Source organism: Lissotriton vulgaris, chromosome 1_1 (assembly GCF_964263255.1).
Source record: "Lissotriton vulgaris chromosome 1_1, aLisVul1.2, whole genome shotgun sequence".
NCBI classification, from domain to species: Eukaryota; Metazoa; Chordata; class Amphibia; order Caudata; family Salamandridae; genus Lissotriton; species Lissotriton vulgaris.
Window position 1 is genome coordinate 954,400,001 of NC_141685.1, and position 24,793 is coordinate 954,424,793.

The following is a 24,793-nucleotide window of genomic DNA, read 5'->3' on the forward strand; positions in this document are numbered from 1 at the left end:
ATGTTCACGCTGCGCTAACATCTCACCCACCGTACTCCCATGCAAAGCCTCACTCCCGCCCTGCTGGCATAAGTATGGCCCTCGGGCACACCATAGACCATACTTCTTTTATTTATTTATTTTAAAGGTTTTATATAGCGCTGGCTAGACCCGGAGGTATCAGTGCACTTTACATGAGTATCAGACTATAATTGCAGGTTACATTGTTACTTAGGAAACCTAAGAAAGATATATATAAACGGCCAATATGTTTGCAGTGAAGTATTTAATTTGAGAGTGTAGGAGGAATAGAGATAACTGTTGGCCCCTGGTAACATTTTTGAGAGTACTCAAGTTGTAGATGATGGGGTGAAGAGGTAGGCTATAGGTGATAAGGTTCTGTTAGGTTGCAGGGATGTGGTTTAAAAAAGGAGACGTGGTCTATGAAATAAGGTGCAGAAATACAAAATGGAGTAATCATACGACCTAGAGTGGGCGATTTCAGATAGAGGAGGCGTGCAGAGGGTAGAAGATAAATAGAGGGTTATTCAGAGAAAAGAACAATTTAAAGTGCTACTGGCATTTTACAGTGTGGAAATTCATTTTTTTAAATAAAAATAGGAACCAATCATATTTGGTAAAGGGTGGTACCCCGGTAGAACAGGCTGACGGAGCAAATACTTTAGGAAGCAATAGAGTACTTCTACATGAATGAAACACCTCCCCTCTTTAATTACATCCTATCGGCTATTTATGCTTTCACTTCATAACCTGCACGGTCTTTTACTTTTGACACTTTCGTGTGGTATCACTGCTGCGTAGTTCATTGTACTAATTTTATTATCCCGGAAGAGTGAGATTGAGCCGACATTCCCTGGAGTCGAATCCGTTACATACATGTTGCACCGCGATGAACTCGACGCCGTGACGTCTGCGTTACCCTGGCGCTCTCCAGCAGGTGTTGAAGGCTCTGACCTTTCTCTCCAGTTCAGCGGTAGCTGCTTGCGCGCATGCGTTACGCTGACGCTCCACGCAAGGCCTCTGCGGCCCTGTACCATGGAAGACCCTCTGTGAACAAACTACAAATGGAGACTTATGCTGTGCATCAAAGTGCTAAGAGCATCTGGGGCACATATGATATATAAAGAATAGCTGAACATAATATGAAGGCCTGGGGTGCAATCCCTTTTCCATGAGGTGTCTGCAGGCCCCCTGCAAGTCCTTATAAAGCATAAGAGATGAGCCCCCCCCCCTCCTGCTGTCCGCAGTGTGTAGTGGTGCCAGGTGTTGCTGCTGGCTCCAGCCGTACTCCTTTCTCCACCCCCTCCACACGAGCTCTTTGTAGGTTTTCAAGTACCCCTCGGCGCCCCTCCTCCCTGCTTGCTCTTGATAGGAACAAAACCCACTCGCTCTTGGGCTGTGATGGGTGCTGGAAGGCGGCTTCCCTCAGAGGAGCCTGGCTTGGCAGAGCCGAAGAGACGATAGGAGATGTAACCCTTTCCATTAGACCACCCTGGTCACTTGGAAGGGCCACTGCAACGGCATTGACAATCAGATCAGAGACCTCTCCAGCAGGACCCTGCCGGTGAACCGCAAAACCCACACCACCCTCATACAAAGAGGCACAAGTGGAAACACTTCCAGCATAACGCTGCCAGTGGACGGCACCACCCACCACCTTCCCATGCCAAGAAGGATACTATTCAAACAAGGACTTGCCAGTGTTTGACTAGACCCACAGGTATCCTCTGCTGGACAGCAAAGTTGTAGACTTCAGCACGACCACACCAGAAGACAAGATCCATAGCCATCCCCACCAGCGAAACGGAGGTGCGCATTCTTGCACTATGACCCTGTCGATGGACACAAAATCCACAACCAAACACAAAAACTCTGAGGTGTAGGGGTTTCCAACAAAGCCCCTCTTAGACAACAGACTAACATTTGCACCTGGAGAAGAAAACCCTCAAAGAAGTCCAGTTCTGCCCAAAGTGTGGCACAGGTCATTCCCTGAGACTCCTCCAGTGAGCAGTAAGATCTTCTCACCCTCAGCACAGAAGAAGACTCATCCAAGACCCCCAGTAGCTGGCAGAGCACTTCTCCATCCGCAACAAATGAAGCAAACTCCTGTATCAACATCTCTCCAGGGGATGCAAGAGCCAGTGCCACTTCATCCCACGACTAAAGAGACACCACTTCAACCAGGACCTGTCCAGTTGACTGCAAGACTCACCAGAAACCAAGCTAGAGTTTGAGATCCTGCCACCAAGACCGTGCCTGGACCAGACCCACTTCCAGGCAGAGTCAGAGAGCGAGAACTTGTTGACGAGACACCCCCAGTGGAAAGCCGGACTCTATTTCATCCACTGCCAAGCCAACTAGACAAGCCTTTTGACCAAGACCACTCCAGTGTTCGGCAGAGCACAACTTCCTCCCCAGTGCACGAGCTGTTAGACTGGGGCCAGGATGACCATAAAGGAGGTGAGAGCCTACCAAGGGCCTTTCTTCTAGCTCCCTTTTTCTTTGCTTCTCAACTCTCCTCCATAGGAGCCTTTGGGGTTATCGCGGATCAAGCTCAGGAGATTTTGCATATTGCTTGTCAGTCCTAGTAGTTACTAGACAGTGTATTAGAAGGTGTCCGCCCTTCCAGGGTGCATAGAGGCCACATAGAAAGATTTAGGATTGGGCAGAAGTCCCAACAGTCCACAATTCACAGCTCGAGAAACGTCACCAGGAATCACTCTGCACGGTAATTGCCAAGAGCAAAGAATTGTTACATGATTTGACCTTTTGTACAACTGGCGTGTATTTCTAATAGGTATACACTCCTGTCTGTCTCTCTTCCATCTTGTCTTTCTTTTAAATGACTGTCAACTTCATTTTGTTGTGTTTTAGTCATGTTATCATCTCTTGCTCTCATCTCTTTGAATCTCTATCTCTGCCAGTCTCGATCTGTATCTTTCCAGTTCTGTTTCCAATCTGTGTCAGGCATATGCTCCCTAAAAGCTGGCAGAGTCAGCCATAAACCAGTTTCTTCTCTGAAAGGGAGGCATGGCATTGCCATCATCAAGTACATGCCCCCATAGTGACTCTCCAAGGTTAGTAGGGTTGGATTTGAGTCTATTCATTTCACCCTAAAGCTTCTCAAAGCCGCTGGCGCAGGTCATAGCGTGACACACCCCACGCTCTTAAACAGACATTGCAGTTTCACGAATCTCTGTCCTAACCACCCAGCTCGCACTCACCCTACCTTGCACGGATACTACTGCACTAGCTTGACTAGATTTCCAAAATATTGATATGACAAGTTAACCAGTCATGAAGGCCATTGGTTGACTACATCCCTACTATGCCCGTTATTCGCTGTTCTCCACCCCTCCAACTGACTGTACTACCACGTCTCCTCCACCCCTTCTCTTACAGGACCTGAAGAGCCGCCGCTTTTGGTGCTGTGTGCTGGCAGAGACGTTGGGCACCTTCATGTTCGTGGCAGTGGTTCTGGGGTCCTCGTGCCCAGGCCCAGGTTCTTCCGCGCCACCACCAATTTTGCAGGGTGCCCTCGCTGCAGGGTTCTCAGCGGTTGGGCTCATCCACTGTTTTGGGGACATTAGCGGCGCACAGGTGAACCCCGCCATCACCATGGCCTTGCTCTGCACCCGCCGAGTGGACCTCTTGCATGCAGTAGCCTATATGTTGGCGCAGTGCCTGGGCGCCACCTTGGCCTCTGGAATGTTCTACCTTCTAACGCCACAGGCTGCAGTCTCCTACCTTGTTACCAGGGTAAGTTGCTGCTCATTGTGTGTTTAATAGTCAGCACAATTACATATAAGAAGACCTGGTTTAATAAATACATACATAACTTTATAAGACCCAAAGCTAAATTGTTCCTGCTTAGGACACCCCCAACACATATAATTTATAAGTACTGTAGTAATAAATTCGAATTTGACCTTTGCACCTTAGTAATACATGTGTGAATTTTTGTTTGTTAGTACTGTTGCTCGAAATAGTATCTAATTGTGCATTACAAAAATCGGTTAGAAACAGGCATATATTGCCAACGTTTTATATGAAACGTTTGAGTTGTTTGTAGACACACAATTTTTACTCCTGTACTTTCTCCTATTACTTCCTCTTTGTGTATTTTCCTTTCTTCACTTGGGACACTTTGCACGATTTTCTGGAATGAATATTATCATTGTACCGTTTTGCCCACTTTGAATTAAATCCTTTGTAGTGAGAGAAGAATTGTGTTGGTCATATATTATATGGAAAAACATTTATTGCGTAAAGTGATTTTACTATATGTCTATTCATTTATATAAATGAGACCCACGAGAACCACAGTTCTTCGAAATAAATATAGGTTCGCTTAGGCAAATGGGTTGCTCTTGTCATTTGAGAACAATTCCTGCCGCATTCAGCAGCCTTTTTCCAGTGGTATCTGAAAGAAACCGTAAATTGTGACTTTTTTTCACAGATATTTGAATTAGGGGGAACCTTACTATTGTATTAGATATCCAATCATTTCTCTGACGTGCTTCTTTCCGCGCAGGGCGGGCTTTAGCGCTGTTGGCACCCGGTGCGACAATCAGTTTTGTCGCCTCACACCCTATGACTGCCTCCTGGGATTCTCTCACTACCACATGGCAAAAGTGCCTTTCGTCTCTCCATTCATAAGCTATTGCTAAACACAGCACCCACAAAGGTCAGTGCCCAGTGCGGCCGCACCAGGCGCACTGCCTTAAAGCTGGCCCTGTTCCCGAGAACCCTAGTCCGTTGCATCACACCATATATACAAACAGAACAGGGAGAATAATCAGTTATGTAGCTATTAAAAGTGCAGCATGTGCAGTGCCACTGGGGGGCAGAGGCGAGAGCGGCCCACTGCATCCAAATTATAGCATTTTTTACAACCAAGCCAGGAGATGGGCGTTCGGTTTCCTTGCTTTCATTGGGGCCCAAGGCACCCTTGCTAAGCCACGGAGAATTATACAACACAGGCACAGCACAGCGAGACAAACACAAGGCATTAATTACAGTGAAGGATTCTGCTTTTCATCTCGTTAGATATTGGCTGGTGCCCTGGTCCCCCCACAGCACCACACTTCCTCTGACCAGCCTTTGTTATAGTGTCACATCTTAAACCCCATTTATACATATGTATGCAGGGTATTTATATGGCACCAAGCTTGCTACAAAGCAGTGGGCGTTGAATATTGCTGTGGTATGGAAATTGAGTGCATTAGATGACCAGAGAATGGGGTGCAGAAGGGATGAAGGAAGCATAAATATATCTTTAAAAGATGGGCACCTCTTAAGTGGTATCGCAGTCATTTAAAGTTACACCAAGAACGTTGGACTGTTCAAAGAGCTGTGCCCTCTGGCCCTTCCAGAAGTGAAGTTGGGACTGAGCTTGCAGAATTACCCATTGTATTGTATGGTAGTTGTGGAAAGGCAATGGTCAATGGCGGACTCCAGTGACCGCACCTCTTAGCTGTGTTCCCTTCCTAGAATTTTTAGCCAAATTGTTTACAAGTGGTGTGCACTGACTGCTCCTGCACCTGCCGTTGCAAGATGCAAACTGCCAAGCAGATCAAAAGAAATCAAGCAAAGAATGGAGCGTGCACGACCCTAATCCTCGGTTTCAAGTAACAAAACAAGTAGTCAAGATGGTCTGATACTGCTATTTCGGCAACAAATTAATTCCTGTCTACACATAGACAACCGTCTCATGATTTTAAGCTATTTTGGACTACTTATATATCACACGCCCTGACGAAGTTCACCCAGATGAACGAAACGCGTTGGCTGAGACTCTTTGCACTATTACGAAAAATTGAATAAAGGATATATATTTGTTCACCAAAGGAATCTTGACTCTACACAAAACCCTCTTCCTTGAGTGCACCTGATCTTAACGGGAAGAACATAGGACAAGCTGGAAAAAGCGCGACAACGCTCCACATCCCTGTTGGGAACGAAAGATCAGCTGCCTCAGAATTTTAACCACCGGGATTCTTCCATACCTCGTCCGACTTGATGGACTCCCTTCTCGCAATCAGCAAAAGACCTCCTGTTTCATACCCGGCAGCCGCAACCCTCCTGGGGACCACATGATCTGTATGGTAATGTTATTTGCAATGCTCTTAAGTTGACCATATGTGGATTCTGCCTTCGCCGCTAAGGCACATTATTGTACCTGATGTGAAGCGCTCTTATACCCTTGGGTCGAACTAGCGCTATGCAAAACTTAGAATAAATAAATACTACTTGTTTTGCTACTTGGAACAGGGGATTAGGGTAGTGCACCGCTCCATTCTTCGCTTGTATGGTAGTTGTATTTATGTATAAGCTCTTACTACCCCTGATGAGGCATTGAAACACTTTATGGCCGGTAGCATGCTATTCTGAATCACCCAAGATTAGTGGTTAGTCCAGTGTTACTGGTTATTGGAATTCCTCTTTTACTTTCATAGAAACCATTCTATGCATTAATTGTAGTTTTTTTGTGGTAGATTAAGTTAATAGGAGTTAGGTGCGACTTTGTGCAAATAGTTGGTGCTGTGAGTAATTAACCTAGGTTAGTTATTGTTAGCTTTCAGCATTTGGTTTCAAAGAAGGAGAGATTGTGATCTACGGGGCAAGGTGTGGGCAGTTCTTAGAAATGCAATAGCAGAGGGTAAGGCGGACAGGCATGTGACAGAGTAGGCTACAGTCTGATAGAGTAAGGCATGTTAAAGATGGAGGATGGGTAAGGAGGGGGGCATTCGCTAGAAAGGAAGAGAGGGAGCATTCAATAGATTTCAGTCAAGGTGCATTTTCATGCAGGGATTTGAAATATAGTGGTAGAACGCTGTTTGGGATAGCATGCAATCTAAGGATGTAAATAATGTAGAAACCATTGATGTATGTCTCATGTGGGCAGGTGCTATATGTTGTACTATCTTCAGTGTTCCGTTTGTCTTTCAATGGTATTGAATAATTTTTTTCTTTTGATAGTTAACATTAATAGTGAAGATTATTCCCATTTATTTGACTTTGTACTCAGTTGTTTCTGATGTGAGGTACTGTTATGTTGAGTTTGACAAGTAAGATTTAGGGGAGTGAACCAAAGACACCGAGCCCAGAATTTATATTGAACCATGTATTTACGAACAAAATTGACTGATGTATCATATTGGAAAAAGCTAAGTCTTAACCATTCTGCTGGACTTCGAATGATTCTCAGTGGCTTTCATCTTTTAAAGTAGGGCATTCCATCATTTGGTGGCCACCATTAATTTTTTTCTTGTATGCTGGGATTATTCAAACATGTCTGAGTTGGACATATTTGGTGATTTCTGATTGAAGGAAGTTTTGCCCTTTATCACTTTGAGGGTGTTGCATTATAGCTTGAAAGAGGATCGTCTAGTGATTGGGAGCCAGTAGACAGCCTTCAACACAGGTGAGATGCACATTTGTATGTTTACATCAGACGTAGTCTTGCTGCTAAATTCTCTACAGCCTTCTTGTGATTGAGAGTTGAATGCCATGGTATTGTCTGTTAGCATAATCCAGTTTAAAGAGGACGTGTGACGTTGTTGCTTGTATTTTTTGAGAAAATCCAAGATGTGAAAAGATGCATCAACGTTTTTTCGGCCCGTGGGAAATTGATTTAGATACCTTGTCCAGTGGAGTATTCATGGAAAGCTCAGAAACAAAAAACAATGCCAAGATATGCACCTCTAGCTATTTTTGGCAGAACTCTTAGTTCATCCTGCCAGAAGGTAGAGGTCCATAACCTTTCCGTTCATCCCAGGCCAGTATTTTGTTTTTTGAAGCATTTAACTTGAAGTGATCATGTCATTCATTTATCTGTGGCTGAGAAACAGTTGTTGATTTTTCATTTTCCTATTTCCTTAGTGTGTTCTTATTTAAGAGTTATATGTGTGTCATCCACCTCATTGCAGCGGGTGAGTTCCAAGCTGTTGATTAAGATCTACTAGTGGTTTCATGCATAAGGTGAAAAGTAGAGGTGAGATGATAGATCCTTTCAGAACTCCTGTCTGTTTTTATGCTGTACGAATTTGATGAAAAAAGGGGGACATTAATCAGGTAGGATCTGTCATTTAGGTAAGAAGAAATCTAAGTAAGAGTGATTCCATCTTTACCAACTTCTATGAGTCCTAGAATAAGGTATCTTGGTATATTGTAAAAATCTCTTGCTTAGGCATGACATGGGCTGACTGGCAGATGGCATTTCCTCTTCAGCTCCAGTGGCACAGAGCAAAGGCCCAGTGAACAAGAAGCATTGGCTCAAAGCTGGGTTATCCAACATCAGTCCTGGATTAATGTCAGATTTTCAAGATAAACATTCACTGATTGGTGGCGGCCGTTTATATGTTATCCTCATCGACCTTCGGTTGTCATTTGACCTCGTCCCTAGGGAGACCCTGTGGCAAGTTTTGACTTGTATTGACATCTCAAACTATTTAGTGGATGTTAGCAGAAGGCTTCACATAACTAGTTATGCCCAGGTCAGGTGTGGAACCTCCGGAGGGCTGACAGGCCCTATTCCACTCTCTCGGGTTATGAGACGAGGGTGTGTCTTAGCTCAAACCCTTTTCTTGCTTTTCATTAATGATCTTTTGACCATCCTGGAGCAGTGTAAGCATGATTCCCTGAGCTTGGCTAGCAGGAAGGTCCCGGCAGTCCTGTTTGCGGATGATACCTTGCTGATCTTGAAGTCTCCCATGGACATTCAAAATCTGCACAATCAGTTTGGTGTCATCTGTAGGCAGAGATGACTGGAGATCAATACTAGCAAAACCACTGTCTTAAATCCCTGTCATAACACTGGGTCACATCCAGCCTTCAATGGTATTCTACTAGAGAGGTTTCACACCTTTGACTATCTGGGGTTTCCCCTTAATGAGTCTTTTGGTTAGTCGTTCCAGATGTGCAAACTTAGACTGGAGCATTATACAGGTGGCATCCTGAAGGCTGTGCAGGGCTCCAGCTTTCACCTGGTAACCCCAGCATTACAAATCTCTAACCTGTAGGCACTGGGAGGGGGGGCATTATGAAGTCAGAGACCTCTGTGGGCATGATAATGTAAATGACATGGACAAGGAGGATAATGGGGGCCCTTAGCTTTATTACTCTTTCTAGAGACAGGGGAGGGTGGTCGGTCCTTAATTTTCAAGTCTATTATTGGGCGATTACCTTGACACAGATAGGAGATTTATTAAATGGGGGAATTCTGGATAATTCTGATATATCAGATATATCTATTTATCGGTTAATTTATGGGGCAGAGGCAAGGGGATTTCTTTTGCGTCATATCGATTTTGCTTATTTTAAAAGGGTCAAATTTAAGGTTTTATTAAGTGCTTACCGGGTTTGGACCGCAGTTAGGAAAATGTTTGGAATAGGGCGTTTACATGTTTATTCTCCTTTTGCAAAGAACACCCTCTTCCCTGAAATAGTTCGAGATTCACTGTTTAAAAAATGGATGGGTAAAGGGGTTCACTGTATCGGGGATCTTATATCCGATACTGTAATAATGTCCTTTGAGGCCATAAAGGAGAGATATGAGGTAGAGAACAAACATTTTTTTAAATATCTACAGGTTAGGGACTTCCTAAGTAAAAGATCTGTGAATTGGTTGCATATCCCGTTATTGGATATGATCAATACGGGTCGGTCTACAATCTCATCCTCATATAAGTTGGTAAATGAGAAAAGGCTAGATGATTTAACTAAACATTTTGACAGGTGGCAAACAATTTTGCAAGCAGGACAGGGTGAGTGTGAGGATTCTATCTTGTATAGTCAAACAACGTGTATTTCTGCAAACCTGCAGGTACAATGCTTTAAGACCTGGTGTGATTTATATATAACCCCAGCTCGTATCTATAGATGGGGGGGGACCTCTGGGATAAACTGCCCTCGCTGGGGATTGCTTGCCGCAGATAGCACGCATATGTTTGCCACCTGTCCCAGTCTGCTTCAACTGAAAGTTAAAATTGAACAGCGCTTAAGACATATTCTGGGATATCCAGTTGTATTGACCGCCCAGACTATTATGCTGGGGATTTCTAACCAAGCTATGGAGGAGGCAGATCGTAAAATGGTCTTTGTCCCAATGGCTGTATTGCGGCTCTGTTTGGCCATAGATTGGCTTGAACCTATTCCCCCGTCAATATATGTCTGGCTCAGTAAATTATTATTTGTGTTTCATTGGGAGATCTCTGTGTTTAAGAGAAGGGGTAGAAGGCAAGAGAGCAAGGAGAAAAGATCTGGGGATCTTTAACTAAATGGATTAGTCGGGATGCAGTGTTATTATGATGAATTGTATGTTTTTTTCACGTTTCAATTCTTCGTTTTTATTTTTCTTTATTTTTATTTTTTTCTTTCTCAAGGGGATCCATCGGGGGGGGGGGTGATATAAATTAAAATTGGGTGTCGGATATAGTTTCTGTCTGTATCTTCTGTTTGTATTCCCGTCATACAGAGGAAGCTGTTATATTGTTATTTTATGTCTGATGCCCTAATAAAAATCATTAAATAAAAAAAAGGAAAAGGTGGATAATAATTCCCTATGACTTCTCAGCAATTTGCGGGTTAGCACCCCCCTTGTTCCCCTCCGGTTAGACCTGAGTATCAGCTCTCTTGTTCATACCATAAGACTTCGCCCCTGATGTATTGGAGGAGGATTTGACCCTTCGCCAAGCTGGTGCCCTACAAGATGAGCCTAGATTACATTTTAAAGCACGGTGGGGTCAATTAGATTCCTTGGTGATAGTACATCAAAAGTAGCTTAATTGAGATTGGTTGTGGGAACCTATGAGTACATACAGAATCCGCTTGCAGGATGTCTAAGCCTATACTAAAATGGATGTTTTGGAGGCACATAGATGAAGAGCTTCATAGGCTTGGGAGCGTGGACTCCTTGAACTCAGTTTTCATAGAGTTCAAGGATGCTCACTAACTGGAAGAGTACACGGATGATATTGAGCCCCTTGCTGCTAGAGCATTGTATATACCATTTCTGTTTGGGACCCTGCCACTTCAGCCATTTACAGTAAGATGGCAGCATCCCCTTATCGAATCTAAGATAAGTTGCCCCTTTTGCCCAGTATTAAGGAGACCGTAGAGCATGTTTTGTTCTTCTGCCACAGTATCATGTAACCCTGGGGGTAGTGAGCACAGTGGGGCTACGCGGAGGTCCACGCTGTCTCAAACAAACTCCGTGGAGCTCCGCTACACCAACCGCCTCCATCCCCCACTACTACAAGTAAGTAAACATTAAGTAAAAATACATTTAAAGCCAATGATACGGAGAGGAAGATGAGGACTGCAGCCAGGGGATGCCGCAGTACGTAGGTAAGTGGTTTTAAATGTATTTTTACTTAATGTTTACTTATTTGTAATAGCGGGGGTGGAGGTGGGCTGGCCAACTCCACTCGGCCCGCGGAGTGTTTGGAGATTTGACTTCTCCGCTGAACGTGGAGAAGGCAAATCTCTGCACACTCCGCAGGCGTTGCAGAGATCTCCGCCCGGGGTTACTGTAACAATGGGTTTGGATTTTGCTGATATTTTGCAAATTGGAAGTTAGGGACCCTAGATCCGTATTAGGAATATTAAGATTGAATACAGCCCACTCAATAGTCTACGCAGTCTCCCGGTTTTTACTATACATGTGAAGACGTAGACTAATATGGGTTGCTTCCCCACCAGTAGATTAGGTTGGGGTACTTGTATCCTACTCCTTTGTGTAATATGTAAGAGGCTGATATTGTATGACTGACAATTTTGATTTTATTAGGGATTTCCATTATTGGCTAAAAGCATGTTTTTATCTATTTTATCACTTGCAATATCATGATTAATTAAGTCCCACTTGCTACCACTATGGGAATGGTATGCTTTCCTAGTAGGGATTGCTGTGTTTTTACTAACATGGATGTTTTTATTCTTCTTGTTTATTTTATCCTCCTGTATTAGTATGATTGATCGTTGCTCATTTGCTGCTATTTCCTTAATAATGCTTTTAATTATGTTTTGCGATGCTTTTAATGTTTTATTTGTGCACTATAGCTTGTGCTTTTATGGCTATTTGCCGAAATAAAGATAATGACTGATTGATAAACATTCAGTAAATAAGTTCATTGTGGGTGCACCATATGTAAATGTACCTTACTCAGAAATCCTGAAAACCTATCATGGATCTGACCCTCTTTAGGCTTTGTGGGGATACCCCTTGCTTAAAGTGTTCCATTGCACTTGTGCTCTCTGATGTGAACCTCTGTGCTTGCCGTACCTAGGTACTAAAGCTATTGATGAAATGGGCCAGATGTGTGTCTGGATTTCTTGTTTTAACCTGTTGGGGAGAGATCCGTGAAGGTTCTATGCAGATTGCTCCTTATGCGGCAGATGTGACTGGCTTGCATTAGATTAGCCTTCTTCTGAAATTACTCAAGTTTAACATGAAGGTAAAAGCTGCTTCAAGGGCATGAAAGTTTCATCTGTAGTTGATACAAAAACTAGAGTGGGTTCAAGTACTTGTTAAAAGCCCTCTGTTAAGTTTCTCTCGTCTGAAGGCAGAGCAGGAACCAAGGGATGGAACCCATCCATGCAGGTTAATGTAGTTTGGTCTTTCTCTTGAACCCAGGTCAGCAGCGATGGCAATGCCGGGCAGGCTTTGGTCCTGGAGGTCTTCTCCACCTTTCAGCTTGCTTTCACCATCTTCGCTGTGGAGGATCACCGGAGAAGGGAAGTGGCGGAGCCGGGACCCTTAGCCATCGGGTTCTCCCTGACGGCAGGTGCCCTGACTGCGGTAAGATTTTCTTGCCACTTTTCAGAAAGCAAATCACAAAGGTTTGTTTCATAAATAGCTGTACCTTGCTCTTAGAAATTCGGAAGAAGTCAAAGTGCAAATCATGCCAACTCTAGAAAAATCTGTGTAGATCTTGCACGCAGCTCCTAAGCAACAGGTCTTGAACACTGTTGCCAAGAGGCTCCATTTCATCTGTGCAACATCAGGCAGGCCAGGCTTCTTAGTGTGGTGCTAGAATACTGGGTGTATAGTTGTATTGCACCTTTAAACTAACAATATAATTTTAACTGATATTATTAGTATTACTACTTATTTTATTTATTTATTTATTTATTTATTTATTTATAGTGTTTTATATAGCGCGGACAAGACCCGTGGGTATCAGAGCGCTTAACAAGGGAGGAATTACATATAAAGATAATAAAAACAATAAAAACAACAAGAGAGTAGTGAGGTAGAAGGCAATATACTGAATGGACGAGATTAAATATAAATATATTCATAATGGCTGCGCAATTAGCATTATGTGGCGAGCAAGGCTTGGCTAGTGTCATGGTAACAAACCATGCTCGTTGAGGTAGGGTTAGAAGGCGATCAAGTGCATATCAAGGATAATGAGTATAGATAAATCAAGTGAGGTAGAAGTTATATATAATGACTGTGACATATAGTTACGGTACCACATATAGGGATAAATAAATCAAGTGAGGTAGAAGTTATAAAGTATGACTGTGAGATATAGTTAAAAAGTTCACACATATAAGAGGTAGTAGTGATGTGTCAAGCCTTGGCTTGGGCACGGCATCAGATCATTGTTCGATAATGATTTTCCCATTTTCATGGAGAGGGGGGCCCTCAGTTAGCGTACTTGATCATCCCAGTGATCCTTGGGTTTCTCTAAGTAGGGTATCTACTCATCAAGTGGCTCTTCAGTTCTCGTTTGAATGTTACTGTATTTTGAATCTTCCTGATGTTTGGAGGGAGTGAGTTCCATATTCTGGGGGCAGCTCCAGAGAATGCTCGGTTGTAGGTCTTTTTCTTGTGGAAAAAGGCTGGACGTAATAGCAAGTCTTTTGCGCTTCTGGTTGTTCTGTTACCTCCTGAGATCTTAAGTTTCTTAGCTAAGTATCTAGGTGTGTTGTAGTGAACCGCTTTGTGCGTAATACAGGCCATCTTCATTTGAATTCTGGCCTCGTATGGTAGCCAGTTTAGTGCTTTCAGGTGAGGAGATATGTGATCGAATTTCTTCGTTCCCGTAATGAGTCTCGCCGCTGCGTTGAGGCAGGCTTTCAGAGGTGCTGTGGAAGTTTTTGGTAGGCCCGCTAATGTGGTGCAGCCGTATTCGATCCTCGAGATGACTAGTGATTGGATAGCCAGTTTTAGATCTGCCTCAGTGATAAAGGGTTTCAATTTTCTTAAATAGTTCAGGTGGAAGCGGGCGCTCTTGGCCATTGAGTTAATATGGTTTTTCATGTCGAGGTTCTTGTCTAGTGTAATTCCTAGTGATTTGGCTGAGTCAACTAGGGTCGGGGTGCAGTTTAGTGCTGTCACCAATTTAGTCCACTCTATAACTTCAGATTGGTTTCTAGTCGTTGAGATTAGCAGGAATTCCGTTTTCTGGGCGTTTAGTTTCAGGTGGTTCATTGTTAACCATCGCAAAGTACTCTTGAGTGTCTTATTCATTAGGTCAATGTCCTCAAGGGAGGCGATCTTTATGTATAATTGCGTGTCGTCCGCATACATATGATAGGATACCTGTGATTTTTGAAGGATCTCCGTGAGGGGTTCTACATATAAGTTGAATAGATCTGGGGACAGCGAAGAGCCTTGTGGGACCCCTATTGTGTTGGGGCTCGGGGAAGAGATTGCTTGGTTAACCAGGAATCGCTGAGTCCTGTTCTGTAGGAAAGAATTGAACCATTTCAGCACGTTTCCAGACAAACCCATCCTGTCTTGTAGTCTGGTCAAAAGCACTTCGTGCTTTACCGTATCAAATGCTGATGATAGGTCAAGGAGGATCAGTAGGCAAGATTGATTTCGGTCTAGTGCTTGAAGGGCGTCATCAACAATGTGTAAGATCGCAGTTTCGGTACTGTGCCCTGTTCTGAAACCTGATTGGCAATCGTCCAGTAGCGAGAATTTAGCGATGTGTTGACTTAGTTGGCCCTGCACGCATTTCTCAATGAGTTTAGCCAGTAGCGGGATGTTGGTCACTGGTCGATAGTTGTTTGGATCTGTATGTTTAATCTGGATCTGTCTTATGTTTAACAATGTTGTTTCTTGCTCCTATAATACTTAAAAACTATTGAATGTGCTAAATAAAGCAGCACAATACAAGTGCACTTGCATTTTTATGTCTCGCGACCTATCGATGTGCGCAAGCGCATCGAGCGGAGCGAGAATTCATGTGGCGAAAACATCTTCAAACCAAAGGGCTTTCAGCCCCGCGGTTTTCATGAAGTTCACGTGAACATGCACGCGCAGCGCATGCAAGCCAAGCCTCTCCCGCCCCCATCCGGCATCAGGCTTCTCCTCCCCTAGCAGCACTCCTCCCACACCAGCAACTCCCCCCTCCCACACCAGCACCTCCCCTCTCTCTCCACGCAATCACAGCCTCCCCCTCCCACACCAGCACCTCCCCCCTCCCACACCAGCACCTCCCCTCTCTTTCCACGCAATCACAGCCTCCCCCTCCCACACCAGCACCTCCCCCCTCCCACACCAGCACCTCCCCTCTCTCTCGGCTTTTCCAGCTCTTCCCTCCCACTCTCTCACTCTCCCGCCCCAACCCGACTTGTTCTTGGCGTCTCTTGCCAGCTCGAGCCTGCCCTAAGCACGGGCTCGTGTTACACACCCCTCCCTCGCACGGCAGCCAGACCACTTCCTAATTACAAGGCCGGTATGTGATTATTTTCGTTTGTTTACATTGGCAGATTTATAAAGCACGAGCTTGGCCCAAGGGCCCTGGAGCGCGGCCCATCAGCAGTAGCTTTCATTGCGCAAGACGATATTAATATGTTTTTCGAGGTACGAGGGAGTCCAGCGTTTAATCTCTTCCTTGTGCAGTCTCTTCCTACTGATCCCTTCTATATCCTCTGCCATGCCTTCGGTGCAGTCTCTTCCTTGTGTGCAGTCTCTTCGTACCAGCACCTCCCCCCTCCCACACCAGCACCTCCCCTCTCTCTCGGCTTTTCCAGCTCTTCCCTCCCACTCTCTCACTCTCCCGCCCCAACCCGACTTGTTCTTGGCGTCTCTTGCCAGCTCGAGCCTGTCCTAAGCACGGGCTCGTGTTACACACCCCTCCCTCACACGGCAGCCAGACCACTTCCTAATTACAAGGCCGGTATGTGATTATTTTCGTTTGTTTACGTTGGCAGATTTATAAAGCACAAGCTTGGCCCGAGGGCCCTGGAGCGCGGCCCATCAGCAGTAGCTTTCATTGCACAAGACGATATTAATATGTTTTTCGAGGTACGAGGGAGTCCAGCGTTTAATCTCTTCCTTGTGCAGTCTCTTCCTACTGATCCCTTCTATATCCTCTGCCATGCCTTCGGTGCAGTCTCTTCCTTGTGTGCAGTCTCTTCGTACCAGCACCTCCCCCCTCCCACACCAGCACCTCCCCTCTCTCTCGGCTTTTCCAGCTCTTCCCTCCCACTCTCTCACTCTCCCGCCCCAACCCGACTTGTTCTTGGCGTCTCTTGCCAGCTCGAGCCTGCCCTAAGCACGGGCTCGTGTTACACACCCCTCCCTCGCACGGCAGCCAGACCACTTCCTAATTACAAGGCCGGTATGTGATTATTTTCGTTTGTTTACGTTGGCAGATTTATAAAGCACGAGCTTGGCCCGAGGGCCCTGGACCGCGGCCCATCAGCAGTAGCTTTCATTGCACAAGACGATATTAATATGTTTTTCGAGGTACGAGGGAGTCCAGCGTTTAATCTCTTCCTTGTGCAGTCTCTTCCTACTGATCCCTTCTATATCCTCTGCCATGCCTTCGGTGCAGTCTCTTCCTTGTGTGCAGTCTCTTCGTACTGATCCTCTCTGTACCCTCTACCATGCCTTCGCTGCAGTCTCTTCCTTGTGTGCAGTCTCTTCGTACTGATCCTCTCTGTACCCTCTACCATGCCTTCGGTGCAGTCTCTTCCTACTGATCCCCTCTGTACACTATTATGCCTTCGATCCAGTCTCTTCCTTATGTGCAGTCTCTTTATACTGATCCCCTCTGCCATGCCTTTGGTGCCGTCTCTTCCTTCTGTGCATTCTCTATCTACGGATCCCCTCTGTACACTCTATTATGCCTTAGGTGCAGTCTCTTCCTTCTGTGCATTCTCTATCTACGGATCCCCTCTGTACACTCTATTATGCCTTAGGTGCAGTCTCTTCCTTCTGTGCAGTCTCTTTCTACGGATCCCCTCTGTACACTCTATTATGCCTTAGGCAAACACGCATATCCTATGGTATTTTAAACGTTTAAACACAGTTTGCCAAGATATTTTTAAGTTAACATGTAAATATAGCGCAAACTCGACCTAAAGGCTATCTGAGCGCTGAGTTGCGTCCCACGCAGACTCATTCATTTTGTTAGGCACCGGAGAATAAGTGATTTGGCCATTCACACGATTGTCTGCCTTGGAAGGATGAAAGGTGTGGTCAGGGTGACTGGTTTAGAATCGCACAGATTTCTTGGCTGGGCGGAGTTGCCAGAGAGATTATTCCTGTTTCAGACCAGCGTGGACACCAATCTGTTTTTACCTTAACATGGATTACAGAAGGGGCCTGTTTTTGCAGCTGAACCTGCACCTCACGCAGGCAGCCGTGCATTTCTTCCGGAGCCCTTACAGGCTGAAGCTTGCACGCCCGCTTTTCGGGCTATGTGTGTGTGCGCTGAAGTGAACTTTTACTTGGGTTGATCTAACAGTTTCCGACCAGGGTGTGCCTGCTGCTGCCGGAGGAAGTACAAGCCATAGCTAAAATGGCGAATAATATAATAGCATAGTGTGTATTTGTAAAGCGCACCTTTGCCCTCACCCCAAGGTGTCTTGGTGCTGATAAGACAAACATTTATTGCGAGCCAACTTAGTTTTACTGATTTTATCGACCTCATAAGGATGAAAGGCTCAGTGGATCCGCCTTCATTGGAACCTGTGACAATGCGGCGCGCAGAATGGCAGCTGCATTCCTCGTCGTGGATCAGGTTACTAACTGAACAGAACTCACCCCAGTGCTTTCTTTCAAATGCTTGTTTTATTTGCCTTGGTTGTGTTCTCGGATTGTTGTGTTTGAACTAAACACGCTTATCTATTAGTATTTGTAACTTTTAAACACAGTTTCCCAAGATATTTTTAAGTTAACTTGTCTATATACTTCCTGAATCCTCTTTCATAGCATAAGATGTACTAAGAAGATGGAAATGTGTCACGACTGCTGTGAGCTAATGCTTTTGTTGTAGTGCCAAGATCAGGACATATTTTACAGGCTGTCCAACATGCAATGGAAATGTACTGCAAAAACAACTATGATGAATTCAAAGCACGAAAATGCAACATTACAATGAGAATGACGGATAGTGTTGTAAATACTTCTGTCGTGCTATGAAGAACCTGTCCAAGGGCTCCACATCTGGCTCAGTATATAATCATGGAGAGCAAGTGATGATCAAATACAACAGTAACGCATTCATAATCGGCGGCTCATTTAAATGCTGTGTACTTTAGCTTTCCGAACAGACTTGATAACAATATTAATAAGAATATAGAGTACATGTAGTAATTTCCACCCGTTTACTATTATCACTGTACCAACATCGGCATGGCGCCTTCCTGCCACGTGTATGGTCTCTTATGGCTTTCAGAATCTACCCTGTCCGCAAGGTTCTGGGATTTCCTATTGATCAGAGCTCTGAAGCTCAAGTTTTAATGTGTTTTGTTAGTGGATCGTGATGGTGTATACTATGTGCAAGGCCATGTGCGTGGTAGGCATCAGTCGAAGAGCATAAATACAAGCAGTGGGCTGGCTCCTGCCGGTGACCGGCACCGGCAGACTGCAGTTCTAAAAGGAATGTGCTGATAGGGCACAAGTCCTAAAACAAGCATTGGCATAGCCAATAGGTCTCGCCCTTAGGGACACCAACACAGCACTCAGAGACACCACCACACCACTGATGTACACCACAAAATCAATCAGGGACACCACCACATCACTCAGGGACACCACCACATCACTCAGGGACACCACCACATCACTCAGGGACATCACCACATCACTCTGGGACACCACCACATCACTCAGGGACACCGCCACATCACTCGGGGACACCACCACATCACTCTGGGGCACCACCACATCACTCAAAGACACCACCACATCACTCGGGAACACCACCACATCACTCACGGACACCACCACATCACTCGGGCACACCACCACACCACTCAGGGACTCCACCACATCACTCTGGGACACCACCACATCACTCTGGGACTCCACCACATCACTCTAATACACCACCACATCACTCAGCACCATAACAGCATCACTCAGCACCACAACAGCACTGTCCTTGCTGGCTAACAACAAGCATTCCCATAGCCAATAGGACTCGCATTAGGAAAGTGTAAGCTATTGGCTTTGTAAATAACAATGCTATTAATTTATATATTTTCAATGCCAACACATATTAAAAAAATAATTGTCATTTACAATACCAATAGCTCACACTTTCCTAATGCGAGACCTATTGGCAACGCCAGTGCTTGTTTTCTTTTTCTTCGCCTACATTGAAAAAAGTTTTTCCATTGGGAAGCCCCTTCTCTTACGTTCCCGACTAATTTTGAAGTGCAGAGTGGTACGGGTTTTAGGGTTAGGGTTTTACTCCTGCCATTAACAGGTGTCAGTCTCTCATTGGATCCAGGCTGGGAATGTGCCTGCCAAATGTCAGTGAACGCATAGCATTGTGGTCGTTCACCTACTTAAGCTGGCACCCCTGCCCTAGAAGGCCCACAGCACCATTGTGAACAGATTTACTTACACATAAAAATGACACCGTAATGCAAGTAAACAATTTAAGAGTGTAAATTCACAATTTGCAATTACCAAATGTGATTTTACACTCGTGAATGAAAGCATATGTGCACCTAAGTTCATGTGAGGTGCTCAAAAACTTCTGGAAGTCAGACCCTGTTTCTTTAGAATGAAAGTAGTGTTTTTATTCTGTGTTCTGACAGTGCAGTGCCAACAGATCTATTGTCACGTGTATGCTTAGTGAGGGCTTTGGGTCTGCCCATATCAAGCAGTGGCTTTTTAACCAGCTTCTTCCACTCCCTGCTATATGCCATGCTCCACTGAGACAGCTTCTGCAACTCTGCATCTTTGCATTTATTTTCTATATTCACTGCTCTTTCTTGTTTGTCTACGTTCTCTGTTTTGTTGGTATTGACTTCTTTCACCCAGACATTCTTTCCACGCTCATTCTGTAATCACATCGATGCATTTTCTCATGTATTCTACTCTAATGGCTAATGTACTTAATTCACTCAACGGTAGTTGGTCTTTTACACATAGCTCCACTCTCATAGCGTCACAATTGCAAAACCGGTCTCTGATGCACTCATTATTCAAAGCGCCAAACTTGCAGGAAGATACTCATTTTTTGAAGATAGTCTGAGATAGTCTTCTACTGAAACTTCTCCACCTTGGGCTGTCTTGCTGAAAGGATGCCTTTCTAAAATGGCGCTAATGTGAGGGCGATAGAGTATAACTAGATTTTTTAAACACACTTCAAATTCATTGAGTCTGCCTGCCTCTTCTTGTTCCAAATCTGGAAGTCTTTCCAGCACCTTTTGACCTTTTGTGTCAAATCAGCATAAAAAGAGTAACCATTTACGCTCCTCACCCAAGTTTGTACAATAGGCCCTGGCATAATTTAAGAAACCCTTCTTCTTCTTTATTCATCTACTTGTGGCTGTCCAGGATGACTTAGAACAAAATGGCGGTGGGTGGCATTCTGCATACTTACGGCCCCTCCAACTGTGTTTTGAAAGCTCAACTAAAATGAGATGTATGTTTAAGAGTCCAAAGTACGCGCCATTGCAGTCTTAAGTTTGCAAACCTCCTCCTAGGAGTCAACCTAAATGTGTCACCAGAACTATAACCAAATATATTTTGTGCAAGGCAGCAACGTAAAAATTTAATAATTGAGTCTTGCACCCAGTCTACCGCTGAATGAACAGAGCTGTTCAAATATATGCCATGACTGTAAGAGTTGAGGCTCCATTTTAAAAGTGTGCCCGTCACCGTAGCAGTATAGGCTGTCTCCATAAAAGGTGTGCATAACACTGTATACGCCCTGACACCACACGTAAGCGCTGCCATATGATATCACCTGATAGGTCACCAAGCGTAATATTGGTGATATTTAGTTGTGGTGTGCACCAAATGAGCATCACTGTACCTCTCCATCATCACCTGACCAAAACGGTTGGGCTGCTTCCTCTGATCCTGAATGCCTAAGTGACTCCACTTGCATTCTTGCCAAAAGGGTTCACTGGTCATCTTGGGCCAGCAGAGTTTGCGTGTCTGGATCCTTACCTGCCAACCAGTGTAAAGTGGAGACGTAGTAACACTCTGATTTAACTCACCTGTGGCATTTTAGCGCTGTGGTTAACAAATCCAGGCAGGTGTTACTTTGTGCTTTTATGGCATATATAGCTTACACAGGTTGTAGTTGTGTTCCAGTCATTACTGCAATCTGTATACCAGGCCTATGCTGTCAGAAAGATGGAGGAATATCGGCTAATCCCAGATTGTGGTGAGGTGTACCAGAAACCCATATGTCACCAGCGTAAAAGATAGGCCACACGCAGGGCTTGAGGTTATGAATCAGGTAAATGTATTTCTGCACATCCATTACGTAGTCCTGGATCAATTGACTGCATTTAGAATCCTGTGGTTCCTTTGACTAAACACATTCTGAATTATGTATATATATTACACCCTTTCAACCATTGGCTTTTTTGACCAGCCTCTTTCAGCCACTGGCTTGACATTTTGACAATAATCTCTCTTGGTTCAGCCCAGAGAAGTATCTTTCCAAGTGTTTCCATTGAAGTGCATTTATGGACTATTTCAGACCTGCAGGCCACATAGCAATAGCATCCCCTTGATGTTTGTTCCCACTCCTCCCCCTTTCTCCTTTTGTGTCTGTTCCTGATTGCTCACTCCCAGCCTTCCACATTCTCATATGCCTTGATACCCGTTCCCTTCTGCACCTCCATCTTGTCCTTTCTCTGTGCGTGGCTTTTCGTTTCTTCCCTATCGCAACTCCCTCTCATGCCTGTCACCCCGCCCTACCTCATTGACCTGTGTTTGGCTCCTTGTTAACTTTGCTTATATTTCCCTCTCCCTCCTCTCTACAGACCCTCCCTATTTTCTGTGTATTTTGTTCTTCAATTTAATCACCTGCTACCTCCGTTCGTTCTTCCCTCAAACCTCCCCCCACCTTTCGTTGGGGCTTCGTTCCTCCTTCCGCACATACCCCTTGGCTGCTTCTCGTTAGTGTCACTGGGCCTGGGTACGATTTCCTGTTTTTTAAGTGGATGGCAAGGAAGCCTTTATTAATGCAGGCGCCCATGACATCCCATCTTCATTTTGCTTGGAAACCAAAAGCTGCCTGTATTTAAAACTCCCTTGCCCTCATTACAGTCCTCTTATGACTGTAATAAAGACACAACAACCTTCATTATAGACTGCCTTTCCTTTCTAAAGTGGTTCTGGTCTTCATGGGCTAATGATGTGTTGCCATGCGATTGTACATTACACCTAAACATGTTGGTTTTGCCAATGCTTGTTCGTGTGGGTTTTTCCAATAACCTCAATTTGGTGCAGAAATAGAGGCCAATAAATGAGTTACAAATAAAAATGATATTCTTAGGTAGCCTCCACGAGGCAGGCACAGATGATGTGCCCTCTTTGGCAGAAATGTGTTGGGGACTAGTCATATGGAAGTGCTACAAAATGGAATGCTGGGAAATCTTTCAGATGGAGAACAGGTTTATTGGGAGGTAATAACATGTCACTAACCATGTTCAGAAACGAACCGGGCAAGCAGCAAAAGAGGAGGAAAGTGGCTGAGACCAGAGGAAGGGCAGCAGATAGGCTTCTCATTCTAGACCATGGCTTTCCAAGGAAGGCACAGAAGGGGTGCGTGGATGCCAGGTTTTCAGGACAGCCCTTGACTATGTTACTGAGAAGCAGTTTGATTCATTGCGAGTAAATTAATTTTATAGAGGCTTTCAGGACTCAGATTGCAAAAGCATGTCTTCAGGGCTTGTTGACCTCCAACTTCATTTGTTACTTGTCTTTCCTTGCAGGGGAAGTTCTCGGGGGGCAGCATGAACCCAGCCAGGTCGGTGGGACCTGCAATCATCACGGGCATCTGGGAGCACCATTGGGTGAGGATCTGTTGTGTTGTAAAGGTCAAAGGCTGTGTGGAACAAGGTGCATAGTATCTGGAGGCAAAGCAGCAAATATTGTCCTGATGACAAAACACTATGTCCCTCATTACCGAGTCCATCTGCATTAACTAGTTCATGCTGAGATATCAATGGGCTTCCATCATCTCTACCTAGAACTAACAGTTCTGTATGAGCAAAGAAGTGCTGCTTGATCACACTTTGCTAGGTCTGACTACATGAGGGCTAGGCACCAATGATGAAGACAAGCCCCGACAGGATCTTTAATATCTGCATTCCCACTATGTTGCTTCTGGGAGGCGTCTCTTCTGGTTTTGGGACATGTCCTAACGTTTAGTAAATGCTCTATTCTGGTATTTACTTGGTATACCTTTTAATTTAATGTATGAGTTACACATGTTGGGTCCTAAGCTCCTTAGTTTGAGGGCATTGGGCCTAGAAGTCGGCTTTCCTCCCCCATACATACTTTGCGACTTGCTTATGAGGTTGTTTATAATTGATATGTAGCTATCTGGCCTGGTGAAGGGTCATCCCCAACTCAGGGTGGAACAGTTTACTGGGACCAGTTTTGGGCAACTCCGACACCCTTGGTAGGAAGCAATGAACAGGTCACGTGACTGGTTCCAATCACGTGACTATAAAAAGAATCATATGAATTTAATATAGATCTCATAACATTAACAAGCGTTATGTGACTTTCAGGTGGGTCCACTTTATTGATGCACGTAATACAGTTTTAATATTGATCACATTGCCACGTCAGAGGAATGTGGGATTGACAGGCTTCCAGGGCTTGCTTTAGCACTGGTGGCGCCCGGTGCGACAATCACTGTTGGTGCCCCCTCGTCCCATGACCGCCTCCTCCTAGTCTCTCACAACCACCTGCAGGAGTGTCCCTCATCTCTCATATTGCCAAGCACAGCGCCCGCTGAGGTTACATCACCCCCCACTACAGGTCAGCGTCCAGTGCGGCCGCACCAGTCGCACTGCCCTAAAGCCGGCCCTGCAGGCTTCAGAAATTGCACATAAGAGTCAGTTCAAATTTATGGTGCAGTTCTGGTGCTTATTGCCTTTCTGACGACATGTTTTTGTCCTCCCCCAAACTCAGGTGTATTGGATCGGGCCAGTTCTGGGATCCGTGCTTGCAGGGGTCTCCTACGAGTTCTTCTTTGCCTCCAGTGCCTCAAGAGAGAAGTTGGTGGCCTGCATCACCTGCAAAGACATTGAGATCGTGGAGACGGTTAGCATATCACGCTCCTCTCTTTCCACCGCTACACAGACCGCCATGCGGGCCAAGCAGGCCAGCAAGCACGACAACTGACGGAGAGCTGGGAGGCAACCGGAAGTGGCCGTCGGAATCCTGAGGCGCCACACCAAATACCAAAGCACCGAGATAACAGCGAAACAGTGGTTTACTCAAAAGCACCACAACAGTGATGCACCAGTAGGGCACATGGACTAACCCCGTCCAATAAAAGACAGAGTGGTAAATCCCTGGTGCCCAACGCACATCCCAACAGAG

At 45.0% G+C, this 24,793-nt stretch overlaps 1 protein-coding gene across 1 annotated transcript in view; it reads left to right on the plus strand.

Annotated features, from left to right (window-relative positions):
• The window catches only part of LOC147748266 (aquaporin AQPAe.a-like), a 63,038-nt gene extending 38,446 nt beyond the window's left edge, over positions 1–24,592 (plus strand). The window contains exons 2-5 of the mRNA XM_086927599.1: positions 3,403–3,759; positions 12,638–12,802; positions 23,170–23,250; positions 24,380–24,592. Of these exons, the coding sequence (XP_086783725.1) occupies positions 3,403–3,759; positions 12,638–12,802; positions 23,170–23,250; positions 24,380–24,592 (816 nt within the window). The remainder of the gene's footprint in view (positions 1–3,402; positions 3,760–12,637; positions 12,803–23,169; positions 23,251–24,379) is intronic.
• Positions 24,593–24,793: the final 201 nt, after the last annotated feature.